Here is a 19,517-nt window from a genome sequence, read left to right as displayed (position 1 = left end):
AATGGTAGAATCTGAACATGGCCTGTAAGTTTCATTCGAGCCTACTCTGTGTGTTCTATGAAACGCTCCAGTAGAGAATGGACTTACTTCTTGCCTTCTTCGTCTTGCTTCCCCTGGATCCTCTTGAGGTTTTCGACATACTGCAGCATCACCTCCACAGCCTTGGACACTCGGCTCTCCTGCTGTATTGCGCCGAGACTCTGAAATCAGGAGGACACATCTCGATTCTGCGTCTGTAGGTACAGAGAAAGCTTTCAAAATCGTTGACTCTAACACACTCTTTGAAATTCTGAAGCTAAAATGCGTAAAATACCTGCAGTGAAAGATCGTCTACAACATGTATAGAAAAGACACTACAGTTACGAGGGTTGGAACTTCAATAGCGGCAACTATTTATTTACAGCTCGTACAAAATAGGTACGTGTTTCGAAGTTTTACTTACCTTCAAAGTAGTCACCGTTGCCAGCGATGTGGAACTCCTAGGATACTCTTAGCAGTGCCAGTTCTGTTGACAGTTCGAGCGGCGTGGTCTATTGCCCGACGAATTTGTAGCAGTTCTGAAGCGAGTGCCGTGAAGTGTTTCCCTCAGTTTAGAAATCTTGTTGAGCTCACGAGGGCTTAAGTCAGGGGAGTGCAGTAGGTGGTATAGCACTTAGCAGCCGCATCAATCAAACAAATCAGTAACAGCTTGCACTGTACGTGCTTGAGCATTGTCCTGCAAAATGATGGTCAGGTTCTGCAGAAAGTGTCATCACTTCTGTCTCTTTGTTGTTCATTTTTGGAACACAAACTTCGACCAGCTCAACCACGTACAGTGCAAGCTGTTAAGTGATTTTTTTGACTGATGGGGCTGCCAAGTACTATACCACCTACTGCACTCCCCTGACTTAAGCCCTCGTGAGTTCAACTCGATTTCTAAACTGAAGGAAACACTTCACGGCACTCACTTCAGAACTGCTACAAATTCGTCGGGCAATAGACTGCACCGCTCGAATTGTCAACACAAGTGGCACTGCTAAGAGTATCCTACGACTTCCACATCGCTGGCAACGATTTATACACAATACTGGTGACTACTTTGAAGGTCACTAAACTTTGAAACTCGTATCTATTTTGTACGAGTTGTAAATAAATAGTTGCCACAATTAAAGTTCCAACCCTCGTATAATATTCGAAAGGCATGAAAAAGGCATGAAAGAGAAGCAGTGGTTGGGAACGGAGTTAGACAATGTTGCAGCCCATCTTCACATTATTCAGCATGTACATTGAACAAGCTGTGAATGACATCAAGGAGCAATTTGGGAAGGTAAATTAAAGTTCAGAGAGAAGAATTAAAGACTTTCACGTTTGCTGATTAAATCGTAATTCTCACGAGCGGTCTGGCGCGACCAATAACCACCACAACAAATGATTATAGTGATAAGAATCTCCTTTTAGCATCCACGTCTCTAAAATACAACGCTAGAAGCTCCTCATAATGAAAAGCCCTATACATGCGCACTGCTCGGCAGTCGCAGAGCGACTGGCACTCAGACAGGAAGTGCCGCTGGACTTAGCTTCTGGCCGCTGCAACACAACACGGGTCCTAGTTTTACTAGACCCGTGTTGCAGAATAATTCAGTTCAGGTTGAGCAACGGCGCTGATAACCACTGATAAGGCCCGCTGCAGGGAGTCCAACGGCACTTCCTGTCTGAGTGCCAGTCGCTCTGCGACTGCCGAGCAGTGCGCATGTACAGGGCTTTTCATTATGAGGAGCTTCTAGCGTTGTATTTTAGAGATGTGGATGCTAAAAGGGAGATTCTTATCACTATAATCATTTGTTGTGGTGGTTATTGGTCGCGCCAGACCGCTCGTGAGATTTTTTTTAATTAATAAAGATGGATTTATTTAAATAGTTTTTATAACCTCAATAGAATGAGAACCTCCAAGTCCTGCTCAGACGCACAGCCGAAGGCCTTCCTAGAAAATGGCCTCACGGGCTGAACGGAATTCGCAGTGGGTTGAAAAGAAGTTATAACATCAGTAAGTCATAGAAATGTAAATGAATGCAAATATTTTCAACATTTCGCGGCCCTGTCAGCAATAAATATTGGTTTTAATTTTAAAAACCAACAGCCTCAGATGCAATGTTTACCTAGATTTCAGTTGGGATAACCCAACCTTCTTCAGAATAAAAGTAGCTACCATTTGTCCGTAGTGGACATCGTCAAGCTAAAACTACAAATCCATACATTATCGTCAGATTGTGAAAACTTATGTGATAGTGCCTCGACCCCACTTCGCGACCGCGATGCGGCAGCCACGAGTGCCGCGGTACAGAGCGAACGTGAAAGCTATCTTCACGGAATCATGCAAAAGAAAGTAGACAGCAGCAGCGTGGGCTTACCTCTGAAGACCTCGCCACCCAGTCCACGGCCATCCTCAAAATGTCGACTTGCTCTTTCACTTTTGTTACTATTTCGATTGATGTGGAATCCTTACATAAGTGGGACAGATTCTGTAATAAATAAACAATCCGAAAATGATATGAGTACATTTCTGCATAGCCCAATTAAAATAAAATATAAACAGGTCCTACCAAAAGTCTAGTTTAAAATAAACATAAATAAATCATAAAGTATCTATACCATTTGTAGAAAAAAATCTACATAAATGAATTCTAAATTCTGTGATGTATAAGGGGCGGTCAAATGAAACGAGATAGATGCAGAAAAGTAAGTAAACCCTTTATTATTTCAAAAGCGACCCCCAAAATTGTCAACACATTTATCTCACTGTGACACAGGACGATCCTCATCCTCCACACAGTAGGTGGGGAAAGAGGACCCTACCGTTGTCCTTTCAGCCGGCGATATTCTCAAAGTGCAGCTGCAGCATTACTGTTGTTTTGATAATAGAGCTTCTGTTCCTTTTGTCCAAGCTCATGTTGACATGTCAATAAGTGCACTACGAGTGGTCAGGTGTGTGAGACTAGGAATCACGATGACTGATCACAGCACCTGGTGGCCGTAGTTGGAACTGGCCAGTGGGTCTGTGACGCACGGAAATCCTATAACCCATATTCTGGACATCAATGCTACCAATTTTGGTACTCGTACAGTAATTAGTTTCCGTGTTATAACGTTTTATATAAGGAAAGTTTAACTATAACTGTTGTGTCCTATCTACTCGTCGCTATGAGATGCCTAGGAAACCTCCTTTCTCGGATCACTAGACAACAATTAAAGCATATCGTGTTAATGCAGTTTATTACAAAAGGAAATACAGAAATGTTGCAGGCAAAATGGTGACAGACTAAATAAGCAATCTCTTCAGCATATATAACGTCTACCACAAATGAAATTATATAGTTCCTAAGTCACTGCTGTAGAGCTCGTAGAACGGCAATAGTCTCCAACTGGGTTGCGGCCAGGCGGCGCGTCGTTTATGTTCTCTTCGCCTAGAGGCCGCTGCTGTCTCGGCGGCTTATTATTTTTTTTTAAGGAACCATGGAAATCATGCACCCCTTACTCTCGAAACTACTGTTACAAAGTTTGGTACTCGTACAGTATCTAGTTTCTGTGTTTCAACGCGTTATATGAGAAAGTTTAACTATAACTGTTGTGTCCTGCCTACTTGTCCCTATGGGATGCCTAGGAGGGCAGGGGTCGCCACCCGAGGCCTGGCCATCCCGCCACCATGCCCAATCAACGTGTTCTAGGATCGAAGGATCAGGAAGAGGATGTAGCGGTGTAAGATGTCGTGGTCTCCTGACCTTCATTGCTTACATATTCCGCTCTCACAATCATATTCCGCACATCAAGACGCTTCATTAGAACCCAAACTCGATAAGATAAAGTCAATGTTGTATGAATTCATGTAAACGATATGCAAATAACAAGTAAATCGCCAGTGCGCACCGAGGTTGAAATACTCGAGGCTGGCGTACACACACACATTCAAGACATGACGGTCACAAAAGCTTTTAGTTTGGGAGAGGCAAACAACACGCCAGGAGGCCGGTCCCTTCAGAGGACGAGTCAACCTATCTATGTCGGCCAGCAACTGCCCGTAGAGCAGACAGCATTTGCCCGAGTGAAAGGGAGAATGACCCCATGTTTGGCTTAAAAGCAAATTCCGCTACATTGTGTGGAAGCGCCCAGCCTATCCATTCTTTACAAACATAGCACGCAGTTTCAGAGGTTCTCACAAGGAGACAGCAAACGCCAAACGCCGATGCTACAGATTTCCGGATTTGTTGCCTTAAACGAAACGTAATTCTCCCGTTTTAGAAGAGCAATGCTGATTGGCAGACAATATTCCTGGCGTCTTGAGCTGAAGATATACCCCTTCACGTCCTGGGTGGAGAGGGGCCGTTCTGTTGTTGCTCTTGGAGCGAGGGAGCGAGAACACGTAACGAGAGCATGTGCGCTCGTACATGTACTCAAAGAGCGAGTAACAAGTCTCTCCTCAGTACTTCACTGGGAGAGAACCTCTGTCGAGAGCGAATCGGAGTGCGACTCTATATTGAGCCCTTGCGATTAAGCTTTGTTCACTATGTTGGCCAACACACTTACTGTGACGTGTGAATGGACAGAGTTACAGTTAAACGCCTGCGAGCGAATTTTTGAGTGGCATCGTGGTGGACTGGTTATCTGACTTAGTGTACCATGCCATTAGTTAGACTAGGGCCGAATAGGAGTCCTGGACTTCATCAAGGCGTGGGGAGAGTTTGATTGGCAAAGGTCAATCCAGATAGAACAAGAGTTATCTTATATGTCAGCAGCGAGCGGCACAGACAGCAGTCATCGCAGCTTACGATATTGTGCGCTACAGCTCTTGCGAGCCCCATATTTCCTCCACAACAGTACACTTCACTGCATTTCACACGCGACAGCCTCGACCGTACATAGCAACATACTAACGAATAATTATTCAAGTTGAGTAGGTGCGGTTCTCAGCCATTGTGCCAAGTCAATAACAATCTTAAACTTTGTATAGAAATTTCATTATCGAATCCTATCCTTAAGAGGTAACTTCACATTCCGAAAAAAACCCAAAAATAACTTGTTCAGTTCATAACTAAAAGTGCCATTGTAATTTCTCAGAATTTTTGCAAAAAAAAATAATAATAATAATTTTCGTTAGTTTCAAGTTTTACACTAACTAGCACTGTTCCAGTACCCAAGTATCCCACTAGTTACATAAGAAATTTTGTGAATTTTTGTGGCATTTCCTTATAGTGGACGACTGCAGAAGATATTTATTGCTGAAAGTTTTTCGGGCATTTCTCTTTAGAGCGTTAGGAGCGTTTGTGTGACTTCCGTAGTAGTGTGGCGGTGGAAATTGCATCTTGCAGGACCCACAGGGTAAAGGGTACATCTCAAATTAATCCATTGCGCAAAATGACAGAATAGCACCCGCTCGATCACAGCAGGTTTTTTTATGTTGTGTTATTTATTTATTTATTCAATTTTTATATTTTGTTTACATTTTTTATTTTTATTTTGTATTGTATTTATGGATTCATTTTTGTTTCATTACAAAAAAGATCCTACAATTACCGTAGCCGCGTATCGGAGTCGCCTTCTCGTCTGTTGGTAGGGGTCCCCCTATTCCGTCCGTAGAGGATCAATATGCTCGAGGATTCTTCTTCATTTTTAGCGTCTCATACCCGGAACCTTCCCCCATGAACCATGGACCTTGCCGTAGGTGGGGAGGCTTGCGTGCCTCAGCGATACAGATGGCCGTACCGTAGGTGCAACCACAACGGAGGGGTATCTGTTAAGAGGCCAGACAAACATGTGGTTCCTGAAGAGAGGCAGCAGCCTTTTCAGTAGTTGCAGGGGCAACAGTCTGGATGATTGACTGATCTGGCCTTGTAACATTAACCAAAACGGCCTTGCTGTGCTGGTACTGCGAACGGCTGAAAGCAAGGGGAAACTACAGTCGTAATTTTTCCCGAGGACATGCAGCTTTACTGTGTGATTAAATGATGATGGCGTCCTCTTGGGTAAAATATTCCGGAGGTAAAATAGTCCCCCATTCGGATCTCTGGGCGGGGACTACTCAAGAGGACGTCGTTATCAGGAGAAAGAAAACTGGCATTCTACGGATCGGAGCGTGGAATGTCAGATCCCTTAATCGGGCAGGTAGGTTAGAAAATTTAAAAAGGGAAATGGATAGGTTAAAGTTAGATACAGTGGGAATTAGTGAAGTTCGGTGGCAGGAGGAACAAGACTTTTGGTCAGGTGACTACAGGGTTATAAATACAAAATCAAATAGGGGTAATGCAGGAGTAGGTTTAATAATGAATAAAAAAATAGGAGTGCGGGTTAGCTACTACAAACAGCATAGTGAACGCATTATTGTGGCCAAGATAGACACAAAGCCCATGCCTACTACAGTAGTACAAGTTTATATGCCAACTATTTCCGCAGATGATGAAGAAATTGATGAAATGTATGACGAGATAAAAGAAATTATTCAGGTAGTGAAGGGAGACGAAAATTTATTAGTCATGGGTGACTGGAATTCGTCAGTAGGAAAAGGGAGAGAAGGAAACATAGTAGGTGAATGTGGATTGGGGAGGAAGAAATGAAAGAGGAAGCCGCCTTGTAGAATTTTGCACAGAGCATAACTTAATCATAGCTAACACTTGGTTCAAGAATCATAAAAGAAGGTTGTATACCTGGAAGAATCCTGGAGATACTAAAAGGTATCAGATAGATTATATAATGGTAAGACAGAGATTTAGGAACCAGGTTTTAAATTGTAAGACATTACCAGGGGCAGATGTGGATTCTGACCACAATCTATTGGTTATGAACTGCAGATTGAAACTGAAGAAACTGCAAAAAGGTGGGAATTTAAGGAGATGGGACCTGGATAAACTGAAAGAACCAGAGGTTGTAGAGAGTTTCAGGGAGAGCATAAGGGAACAATTGACAGGAATGGGCGAAACAAATACAGTAGAAGAAGAATGGGTAGCTCTGAGGGATGAAGTAGTGAAGGCAGCAGACGATCAAGTAGGTAAAAAGACGAGGGCTAATAGAAATCCTTGGGTAACAGAAGAAATATTGAATTTAACTGATGAAAGGAGAAAATATAAAAATGCAGTAAATGAAGCAGGAAAAAAGGAATACAAACGTCTCAAAAATGATATCGACAGGAAGTGCAAAATGGCTAAGCAGGGATGGCTAGAGGACAAATGTAAGGATGTAGAGGCTTGTCTCACTAGGGGTAAGATAGATACTGCCTACAGGAAAATTAAAGAGACCTTTGGAGAAAAGAGAACCACTTGTATAAATATCAAGAGCTCAGATGGCAACCCAGTTCTAAGCAAAGAAGGGAAGGCAGAAAGGTGGAAGGAGTATATAGAGGGTTTATACAAGGGCGATGTACTTGAGGACAATATTATGGAAATGGAAGAGGATGTAGATGAAGATGAAATGGGAGATAAGATACTGCGTGAAGAGTTTGACAGAGCACTGAAAGACCTGAGTCGAAACAAGGCCCCGGGAGTAGACAACATTCCATTAGAACTACTGATGGCCTTGGGAGAGCCAGTCATGACAAAACTCTACCATCTGGTGAGCAAGATGTATGAGACAGGCGAAATACCCACAGACTTCAAGAAGAATATAATAATTCCAATCCCAAAGAAAGCAGGTGTTGACAGATGTGAAAATTACCGAACTATCAGTTTAATAAGTCACAGCTGCAAAATACTAACACGAATTCTTTACAGACGAATGGAAAAACTGGTAGAAGCGGACCTCGGGGAAGATCAGTTTGGATTCCGTAGAAATGTTGGAACACGTGAGGCAATACTAACCTTACGACTTATCTTAGAAGAAAGATTAAGAAAAGGCAAACCTACGTTTCTAGCATTTGTAGACTTAGAGAAAGCTTTTGACAACGTTAACTGGAATACTCTCTTTCAAATTCTGAAGGTGGCAGGGATCAAATACAGGGAGCGAAAGGCTATTTACAATTTGTACAGAAACCAGATGGCAGTTATAAGAGTCGAGGGGCATGAAAGGGAAGCAGTGGTTGGGAATGGAGCGAGACAGGGTTGTAGCCTCTCCCCAATGTTATTCAATCTGTATATTGAGCAAGCAGTAAAGGAAACAAAAGAAAAATTCGGAGTAGGTATTAAAATTCATGTAGAAGAAGTAAAAACTTTGAGGTTCGCCGATGACATTGTAATTCTGTCAGAGACAGCAAAGGACTTGGAAGAGCAGTTGAACGGAAAGGACAGTGTCTTGAAAGGAGGATATAAGATGAACATCAACAAAAGCAAAACGAGGATAATGGAATGTAGTCAAATTAAATCAGGTGATGCTGAGGGGATTAGATTAGGAAATGAGACACTTAAAGTAGTAAAGGAGTTTTGCTATTTGGGGAGCAAAATAACTGATGATGGTCGAAGTAGAGAGGATATAAAATGTAGACTGGCAATGGCGAGGAAATCGTTTCTGAAGAAGAGAAATCTGTTAACATCGAGTATAGATTTGAGTGTCAGGAAGTCGTTTCTGAAAGTATTTGTATGGAGTGTAGCCATGTATGGAAGTGAAACATGGGCGATAAATAGTTTGGACAAGAAGAGAATAGAAGCTTCCGAAATGTGGTGCTACAGAATAATGCTGAAGATAAGGTGGGTAGATCACGTAACTAATGAGGAGGTATTGAATAGGGTCGGGGAGAAGAGAAGTTTGTGGCACAACTTGACTAGAAGAAGGGATCGGTTGGTAGGACATGTTTTGAGGCATCAAGGGATCACAAATTTAGCATTGGATGGCAGCGTGGAGGGTAAAAATCGTAGAGGGAGACCAAGAGATCAATTCACTAAGCAGATTCAGAAGGATGTAGGTTGCAGTAGGTACTGGGAGATGAAGTAGCTTGCACAGGATAGAGTAGCATGGAGAGCTGCATCAAACCAGTCTCAGGACTGAAGACCACAACAACAACATACCCGGAACGACCCAGTGAGCAGCAGGATCCGCAAATAATGAACCTAAATAATTTGCGAAACGGGTTGTGTACTACGGGTGGCGGCTGAAAGCTGCATGTGTCGTCATCACTAGGGACCAATAGTCGAGTGTGCCTTTGTGAGCATCGGAAAATATGTTGTAAAGGGCCATACCTTTTAACCATTTAACGGCATTCGTCCTGGACGATGGAAAGTATACGCCGTGGGGGCGCAATATATCATCCGGGGAGATAGACTCCGGCAATCGCCGCAAGAGTAATGCCAGCATGTGCTGCGTCAGTACCTGACACTCGCTGGTCGCGGTGCAACGCAGGCGGTGTGCATCCGAGTAAACGACTGAGCATGTCGGGGTCGTCCGTCAGGTGAGTGGAATGTAGCTTCTGACGAGTAACGAACTTCCCGTTCACGACCACAGTCGGCCGGAGTGGCCGAGCGGTTCTAGGCGCTACAGTCTGGAACCGCGCGAACGCTACGGTCGCAGGTTCGAATCCTGCGTCGGGCACGGATGTGTGTGATGTCCTTAGGTTAGTTAGGTTTAAGTAGTTCTAATTTCTAGGGGACTGAAGACCTCAGAAGTTAAGTCCCATAGTGCTCAGAGCCATTTGAACCATTTTGAACCACAACCACGTACCACATTGCGTACTACAGAGGTCAGCGTACCACTTGCTGACGTCTTCTTCACAGCCCTCCCTCCCCGCCTTAACGTTCCTGACCGCCGTGCCGGCGCTTGACTTTACGCCGGAACAATAACCACCCGGAATTACTGGACAACAAAAATGAGCTGTGGGTCGTGATTTTTCGATTAAGCTTTCGGCGAGTAAGGGATATTTACTCTTTATCCGATAGGCGGATCTTCGATTGTTGTCGCCGGAAGACAGGCGGAAGATGGACGCAATAGAAGTGCGCATGCGTGGGCAGAACTCTCTCTGGCGACAATGCTCTTATGCCCGTTATACACGGCGAACGAACTTGTAATCGACTGACAACCAGTTGTGTGAATGGCAGCCGTCTATCGTGTGAACGGTCATACTATTACGATCGCTTTAGTAGTGACGGGCGATAATTCTAGGGCCAGTTCTACATTCGGTATTAGTGGCCTCATTGCGCAAGGCCGACATAATAGCTGTCTCCTGTTGTCACGTCTCTGCTGAATGCTGAATGTGCCTTATTGTCCGGCCGGAGTGGCCGAGCGGTTCTGGGCGTTCCAGTCTGGAACTGCGCGACCGCTGCGGTCGCAGGTTCGAGTCCTGCCTCGGGCGTGGATGTGTGTGATGTGTTTGGGTTAGTTAGGTTTAAGTAGTTCTACGTTCTAGGGGACTTATGACCACAGCAGTTGAGTCCCATAGTGCTCAGAGCCATTTGAACCATTTTTTGCGCCTTATTGCTTTCTGATGCACTTACCGAATGTTGAGTTTTGTTTCTGTTTATGGTCGTTTCGTTATCACAAGGAACTTTCTGAGCAAGCGAGTACAGTGCACTTTTCATAAATACTCGTATTTTCACGCAAGTTTTTAAATATTTGTAAGTTTTATAAATAATTAATGATACGCTATTGTGAAATCACGACTTTGTCACTGTTATGCTAGTAGCGGTACACTGTGTTTACGTTGATCATTTAAAAACGTTGCGACTAGATCTTGAACGAATTTATAGTTTGGGCCTAGCACCTCTGGAGCGCTTCAGTACACTGTAATCTTCCTTGAACACTTTCGTTCGTTGTGTAAAAAGGACTTTAGAGCGGTAACAAGCGGTATTGGTTTGGTTAGTAAACAGTTGAGTGCGGCGTTCTCGGCACGAATGCTCAGTTGTGTTCCCGGGTTCGGCCTGGTGCACTAGAGGCCAGTGCAGAGTGGAGAGCAGTGGATACTCGGCAGTGGGCAGCACGGCTCAGCCTCGCGTGAAGAGGAGCGAATTTCTTGGGAGCACAGACGACGGATTTACCTCTATGGCGTTGTGACTTCGGAGGAGGCATTGCAACGAGGACACGGCAATTGGGCTGTAAGTCCAAACATGCACTCGGGCATGTTATGGTTTCAATTACTGTTTTCAACAACATAACTGCAGGCGGACTGCGTTGGTGTTACAACGGTAAGCATCTTCCTTACCTCGTTCTTGGCGAAGTTATTCGTTTCCTTCTAGGTAGCTGCCAGTCTACATCATCCTGGATTCAAATCTGTTGTATTATGGTTTCCTAAGAGCACAATGAGTGTGCAGTGCGATGTAATCGGTGTGTAGAGTAAAGTGTAATAATTTCAAATGTTTACGACGCTCTTACACGTAAGACAGCGTTGTCATTTATTAAATGTTGCTGTGTAATTCCGATCCGAGTGACGGGCGAGTGCTGTTGCCATTATGTTGTGACCGAGCGAGGTGGCGCAGTGGTTGGCACATTGGACTCGCATTCGGGAGGACGACCGTTCAAACCCGCGTCTGGCCATCCTGATTAAGGTTTTCCGTGATTTCCCTAAATCGCTGCAGGCAAATGCCGGGATGGTTCCTTTGAAAGAGCATGACCGACTTCCTTCCCCCTCCTTCCCTAATCCGATAGGACCGATCACCTTGCTGTCTGATACCCTTCCCGAAATCAACCAGCCAACCATTATGTTATGGTACGACTAATTAGTACTTCCTTGTTTTGGCTGTAAATTTCCTAAGCCGTTAGAAAATTGTCTGAAGCAATGTATCTTATTCTTCGCGACTCCTTCAGCTGTGGTTATTGTGTAATAATTTTAAAGTCAAGTTTTAAGTACTTTAGGCTGTTGAACTGAGGAAGGGTTACTTTATTCTATGTTGTGCTTATTCTTATAGACATTTGATGTTGCAAGTAGTTTATTATTGTTTGGTAAAAATCTTGAAACTATAAGCGCATTGGTGGAGGTTGTGGCGTACTCTCTAGTAAACAGATGTGGTTTGTTGCGACCACATTGCCACTGGCTCTTCATTTTGTACCTGAGAACTTGCACGCCGCAGATTCTCGAAATTATGCTTTAAATCTGTATTTGTTTTTAAGAACTTTTTTTAAGCGATCAAGGTTTATTCTTTTTAAGTTCACGAATTACCATTTGCTGTGGAGTTATTTAAATAGCTTGAAGTTTTTAATACTGAGTTCAGTAATTCTTTTTGGTTGGAGTTTTTTAAATTAAATTCATTCTGATAAAGATTATTATTCCCTGTTTCTCATGGTGGACGTGCTTGATTATAAAGGAAAAAGTCAAATCTGTTTCCACACTCTGGTTTTTTAAACATTTTAAATGAATTTTTTGAAAGTATTATGATTTTTATTAAAATCTTGCGCCTTGTCACTCCACCATCTAGCTCCCTACCATTAAAAAAAATACCGTCCATAGTAGTGGTTATGGATGGATTATTGGCCAAATGGAGATGGGGGGAAGGCATTGTTCTTTTATGTAAGCAAGTTGCCCCAGCCTAATTTAATGATTCTTATGTAAACCAACTGCACATTTGTGTCCATGTTCTGTTTATTTATAATGTATTTAATTGGCAATAGCTGTCTGTGATGATAACAATCAATGGTCAATAACTGTCATACTGATTAAGGTAACTTAGAGTCGAGACGGTGGTTGAGTAGGGCACTTGCGTTCATGTTTACCCAAGTGGTAGTTAATAAATGGTTCAAATGGCTCTGAGCACTATGGGACTTAACTTCTGAGGTCATCAGTCCCCTAGAACTTAGGACTACTTAAACCTAACTAACCTAAGGACATCACACACATCCGTGCCCGAGGCAGGATTCGAACCTGCGACCGCAGCGGTCGCGCGGTTCCAGACTGTAGCGCCTAGAACCGCTCGGCCACTCCGGCCGGCGGTAGTAAGTAGTCATGCTTTTTGCGTAAAGTGATAAGTCATTCCAATCATCATAATTTATGATCCAAAATTGGCGTTTCCCCCACCGTTGCAGTGTGTTCCTGCCCTACTGCTACTATCCCCCTATTGGTCGTTGCCCCACAATGCCCCCTCCATTCCTTAGCGTCCCCAGTATCCTGAGGCTGTCATTTACAATATGGACCTCACTCGAGCAACAGCAGTAGCAACAGCATCACTGAATTCAGGCGATGTTGCAAATTTCTTGCATAGTACAGCACCCATCTGTAGTGGCCTGGTTGTCGTGAATATTTGAAAGAGTGTCGCACCTAACGCTATTTGTCCCAACATAGGATGGTATTTACGGTTTCGTGACTAATTTTTACCAATTTTCTTTAAGAAGACGCACATTCCGTTCCTATTTTCTGATTTTCCCTCCACTTTTAACCAGATACATTTGAATATGGGTTTCGTTCCTATTTTGCCCATTTTTTAAAAAGCTACATGTAAATATGGGTTACGTGATTAATGTTGCCTATTTCTTAAGACGACGCACATAAATATGGCTTTCGCTTATCGATTTTCAGTAAACACACATAAACGTGTAGCTTTAAAAGTCTAACGACTATCACCAAGTGACGCTATTTACAGTTTTCAGGCAATTAATTACATTCTCATTGACTTTTCCTCAGTATTCCACAAGTATCTACTTTTTCGAGAAGATGCTCTTACACAAGGAGCCTTAAATGTCTAACAACTCAGTTCATACCCTGCGAGTATACCAACAAATGACGATATTTACTGTTTGCGAGGTGTTTTACCTATTTCTCAAGAAATAATCGTAAATATTCGCTAAATAACTTTTACATTTCCTCCTAGCATCACCACATGGGGTGAGAAGTAGGAGAACTGGGTGCTTCATTTGGAAAAAAAAAGAAAAAAAAATAAACTAAATGATTGAGGGCCCGTCACCAACCGTCTAGATCGCATCGTGTTAGACAACCGGCAGCTTCCACAAGCGGACGTCATATTTGTATAGTCTTCACTTTCTACACCAGAGCTCGCCACAGTAAGTGAGGACGTCAGCTCACGCCTTCTGTTTTTCGACCCCTTAGGTAATAACCGATACTTTTGTCGCTACCGCTGGGATCTGAGTATGAGAGCTGTGCGCTGTGCTACTTGTTAGTCGTTTAAAATCACGTGTTTACATACGTCTTAAAACGGAACTGTGTGGGTATTTGGAGAAAAAAAACAGTCAGTAAAATTTATAGCATATAGCGATGGGAAAAACGTCTAATTATAGAAAAAAAATCATGACGTCTTTATGTTATTTATCACTTCAATACCTATTGCGACTTTTGTTTGGCATTTATGGTAATGGAAGGGGGCCACACAATATTGTGTTTACAGAGAATGTATTGCGTTAAGCGTTAGCCGGTAGGCGCTCTGCATCACCCATCAGGTATTAGGCGCTAGCATTTACGTGTATTTGATACCTCACTGTGCTTGCAAAGTGTGCGAAATCGTACATACAGGGTGTTTCCGTAAGAGTGTGCAAAAATGTAACGGCAGTTGGAGAATGCTCCTCTGAACAAATTGAGTTAGGCAACCTGGGGCCTGAGAAGTCAGCTTAAGCAAATATGGAAGTAAACTGGTCTACACCTTTGTCTAGCATTACAGTTTTCCAGTTTATTTACACTAACGGGGTAAAAGTTCACATATACTGTACTGTTTATTTGCATGCACATCCTTTATTTCCTGCAAGGGAACAAGGACACGAGCCTGATTACCAGGACGTCATGTTGCAGGTTTTGTTTACTTTACTTGTCCATAAGGTGTCTGTGTTGTATCGTATTTACATTGTCCCATGACAGAACGTGCTATGTATCAAAGACAGACTCATTCATTACTCAGTGCTATTGAGAGACGTACAAGTAATACTACGGAGCAGTACTGGTACAATATTTCCTGGTCACTGGATTCAAAAGGGAGGTCCTATGCCACCGACTGCGAGGTCACCTGACCTGAATATCCTTGATTATTTCCTATGGGGACATCTAAAGTCACTTATATGTGAGATCCCAATGGATACACACCACGGATACCTGTCAGGATGTGTCAGAACCTTGTTCGACGATGTCATGCTTGCACTGAGGTTGATAATCATCTATTTCAGCACATTTTGTAAGATACAGTACAAATGATACTTTCATTGCGTCAATGATGGTATTTGCATTTAACTAATGTAAATAAAAATGTACACAATAATGTGATTTTATTCCTGTTATTTCCTTAAGCAGGCTTCTCCGACCCTAGGTTCCCTACCTCAAATTGTTCAGTGAAGCGTCCTCTATACCCTGTTAAACTTTTGTACGCACTTACGGAAACATGCTGTATAATAGAGCATTATTTTTGTTCGAATTTTCGTAGAGACCTTCCTTTTATTACGATGAGCATGTGTGTTAATAAGTAATACAGATATATGTTACTGTGGAACACCGCAACCCGCCGTGTCCTGTCAATAGACTTAGGTCCATCGACATTCTTAGCAGTGCTTCTAGCGGTTACAATTCCTAACGAGAGAGAATTGTAGTAGCGTGTTCCAATAATAACTGTATAACTCAGACCTGTGAGACTAAGATACACACAACTGCTGTTACTGCAACGTGGGATGACCTCTACACGAGGCTGCTCAGCATGTCTTCGTGTTTCAGCTGCCTGACACGGTAAACAAGTACTCGTACACAGATGCCAACCACAAGACAATCGAAGATCTCTCCAAAATTCTGCAAATAGGCAACGCACTCCACCTCCTATAGTAATGTATCATAAAGCAAATATGATTGTGTTCGTATGGTAATGTGCTCACTGCAACGTAGATCGCACGCCAGACGCGCCATACACATGTGATGGTTGACTGACCAAAAAGTATAAAAAAATATTGGTTGTAGGCTTTTCATAGTCACAAGCTCCCTAGGACAGGCTCCACAGTTGTATTTTGTCCTCATTACGTTGCTTTATGGTGGAGATTAGTGAATTCGAACGTGTGGAACTTTTCCTACTGTTCGAACACAGTATAAGTCCCGAAATCTTATGAACAGCTCTCCAGTCTTTGAATGATGATACTGATGAACCCGTTTCTTCAGAATCAGGCTTTGTATAATATCTATGGGTGGAGTTATAGATTACCCTATACATCTAAATCTACGTGATTACTCTGCTATTCACTACAAAATGCCTGGCAGAGGGTTCAATGAACTACCTTCAAGCTGTCTCTCTACGTCCCACTCTCGAACGGCACGCGGGAAAAATGAGCACTTAAATCTTTCTGTGCAAGCCCTGAATTCTCTTATTTTATCGTGATGATCATTTCTCCCCATGTAAGTGGGTGCCAACATAATGTTTTCGCAATTGGAGGAGAAATCTGGTGATTGAAATTTCATGAGAAGATCCCGTCGCAACGAAAAACGCCTTTGTTTTAATGATTGCCACTCCAATTCACGTATCACGTCTGTGACACTATCTCCCCTATTTTGCGATAATTCAAAATGAGCTGCCCTTCTTTGAACTTTTTCGATGTCATTCGTCGGTCCCACCCTATACGTCATCTTGTTACAATAAAGTCGTAACACGCCACTGTACATTTTAGTGAGAGCATGGTATGGTAATTCCCGGTGTAAACACGAAGATTGGCATTTTTCTGTATGCAGGGAGGCTCCCCACAGGAGAATGACAGCAGGTTGCTATGGAGCGCTACCGAATTATAGTTACAAGCTGTTATTGCATCCTTTTGTTTACTCAGCAACGGTTGTCCTGTTGTTATCGATAGAGCTTTACTTGCAGCTCCCGTATATTGAGATACGATACCAGAGCATTAGAAATCAAAATAAAGGGTCCAAGAGAATGTTACAACTGGGAATAGGATGGATGGTGTATTTTGAGCCTGTGCAAGATTCCTTAAGTGTATTACACAATATCAAACAATATTTACGATTTGGTCAACTCTACGCCGTGCCAGTTGCTTCGACGTGATGTAAATTAACGACTAACTTACAGAACATCTGCTGTGTGGTGTTGAACGACGTTTCTGCTGTTTGTCTACTGGGCACAGCTAAACCATAAACTGTATTTGTACTGTGCCAGATTTGACGCATACTAAGAGACATTACTCGACTCCAAGTCACGTGAGTTACAATGAAGCAACACGAAGAGTTTTAATGTAATCATGTTGTAATTGGTGCCTAAGCATTTTTGTATATATGTTGTAGATATCCGACAAATGGTCGCACAACCCATCAGCTGTACAGCAAAGCAGAGATTGGGCAGTGGCGACGGCGTTCAGAGATAGACCCCCATCTGGTCGCTGTACGACACTGCGAGAGCTATTTTCTACAATGTGAAGTAAAAAAATCGTTGCATGTTGTCTGTGATATGGTTCCTGGAGACCTTGACATTGTCAGACAGTTAGTTTAGTCCCCGTCTTGTCCTAGGACGCAGCAGATCGTCCGACGGAAGATAACGTACGTAATAGTTCGCCTGGATCGGTAAGTCTAACTGCTGAGAGAGGTCGCGGATAGCTCGTTCCGAAATTTGCACGGCGTAGGAAATTCAGTAGTATTCCTAACTGTGGGGTTCTGCATGTTAGAAATCGATTTATTAAGCTGCGAATGCAGTTAGCGGATTAGGGAAGATCGCCTATTTGAGTTAGGAGCCGGTGCAGTAAGCTGTGTATTTGTCAGGCTGGATAATTCAAGTGGAAGTTACTGTATTTGGGCTTTAGGGGTTATGCAGATCCGCAAAAACTTGTTGGCGAATCTGCTGGCCGACTCTGAGGTGACACGAGCTCGTGCTTATTTGGTGGTTGTTGGTTCTAGGAATACTGTGGTTTCCGAACGTAGATCTCGATGTAATTTGTATTCTGTTTCGCAGTCCTTAACGATTCATAGATTGGGAACTGTGTCTTATTTTGCTACCGCACGCAGCGTGTTGTGTGAAGTTTTCGATCTACCTTAATGTGTAAAGAAAAGGAATTGAAGGCAGAAACATATCACGAGGCACTGTGAAACCATTTAACGACTATTTCAAAGATCCGTGAGAAGTGATTTTCGTAGTTCGTTTGAAGTAGTCGGACAGCGTATTGTGAACGCCTGAAGTGGTTGACCATCGAATTAACAATCAATCGCAGTATTTAAAGTGGCGGCGACATGTAGTTTTTTTTCTTTCTTTTTCTTTCCTTGTTGTCACTCGACCACATGTGTTTTCAGAAAGTGGATTGAGTATTGGATTTTAGCAATAAATCATAAAAGTAATGAGACAAGATTGGCTAAAGAAAGTAAAACTTAAAAATTCGTTCTCCTAATTTCGTAATGTGAGTGGAACAGTTTCTGATTATTTGAAAGAGGTTTGCATATGAGAAACTGTTTACTAGTGCGTTTGACGTATAATAGTATTTTGTGATGTGTTGGTAAATGTGCCAACACCTTGTAGATAGAGGAGGCCGAAAAGGAAGCTATCTAACGCAGACGGGCGTGAATTCTGGAACAGGATAAGGAGTGAATGCTAATAAGAAAAGTATGCAGCTCCTCGAATACTTAACTTTATATCGTCCTTGTGGTACATCGCTCTTGATAATACAGATAAGACTATCTTCAGATACGGTTAATGGCGGCTTGCTAGGTCGTAGCCATGGACTTAGCTGAAGGCTATTCTAACTGTCTCTCGGCAAATGAGAGAAAGGCTTCGTCAGTGTAGTCGCTAGCAAAGTCGTCGTACAACTGGGGCGAGTGCTCGTCCGTATCTCGAGACCTGCCTTGTGGTGGCGCTCGGTCTGCGATCACCCAGTGGCGACACGCGGGTCCGACATGTACTAAATGGACCGCGGTCGATTTAAGCTACCACCTAGCAAGCGTGGTGTCTGGCGGTGACACCACATTTTGAACCAAAGGTATTTGTTATTCTTTGTTTTACGTGGTGCGAACTCTCGCTAATTAAAAAGATGAAACCTTGAAAGTTATTAAAGAGTTAACAAACATAAAAAAGATTTGCATCACCTCGGTTCCGAGAGTTCCGGAACCTCTACAGAAAATTGGAACAGAGATCAACATAAAAATCATTTCCGTCCTATTTATTACTCATGAAAACCACATACTGCTCGTTATACTACCATACAGCGAGACCTTGAGAGGTGGTGGTCCAGATTGCTGTACACACCAGTACCTCTAATACCCAGTAACACGTCCTCTTGCATTGATGCATGCCTGTATTCGTCGTGACATACTATCCACAAGTTCATCAAGCCACTGTTGGTCCAGATTGTCCCACTCCTCAACGGCGATTCGACGTAGATCCCTCAGAGTGGGCCGGCCGGTGTGGCCGAGCGGTTAAAGGCGCTACAGTCTAGAACCGCACGACCGCTACGGTCCCAGGTTCGAATCCTGCCTCGGGCATGGATGTGCGTGATGTCCTTAGGTTAGTTAGGTTTAAGTAGTTCTAAGTTCTAGGGGACTTATGACCACAGCAGTTGAGTCCCATAGTGCTCAGAGCCATTTGAACCCTTTTGAACCTCAGAGTGGTTGGTGGGTCACTTGTCCATAAACAACCCTTTTCAACCTATCCCAGGCATATTCGATAGGGTTCATGTCTGGAGAACATGCCGAGCACTCTAGTCGAGCGATGTCGTTATCCTGAAGAAAGTAATTCACAAGATGTGTACGATGGGGG

The 19,517-nt window shown here is 43.1% G+C and overlaps 1 protein-coding gene across 2 annotated transcripts in view; it reads right to left on the bottom strand.

Moving 5' to 3' along the window:
• LOC124612906 (inositol 1,4,5-triphosphate receptor associated 2-like) overlaps positions 1 to 19,517 on the bottom strand; it is a 191,308-nt gene that overhangs the window by 74,364 nt on the left and 97,427 nt on the right. For both annotated transcript variants that reach the window (XM_047141380.1, XM_047141381.1), the window contains exons 4-5: positions 2,388 to 2,498; positions 88 to 200 (exon numbers count right to left, since the gene is read on the bottom strand). In XM_047141380.1, the coding sequence (XP_046997336.1) occupies positions 88 to 200; positions 2,388 to 2,498 (224 nt within the window). The remainder of the gene's footprint in view (positions 1 to 87; positions 201 to 2,387; positions 2,499 to 19,517) is intronic.

Source organism: Schistocerca americana, chromosome 4 (assembly GCF_021461395.2).
Source record: "Schistocerca americana isolate TAMUIC-IGC-003095 chromosome 4, iqSchAmer2.1, whole genome shotgun sequence".
NCBI classification, from domain to species: domain Eukaryota; kingdom Metazoa; phylum Arthropoda; class Insecta; order Orthoptera; family Acrididae; genus Schistocerca; species Schistocerca americana.
Note: the sequence above shows the minus strand (reverse complement) of the source record. Positions and strands in the feature narration are given on the sequence as shown.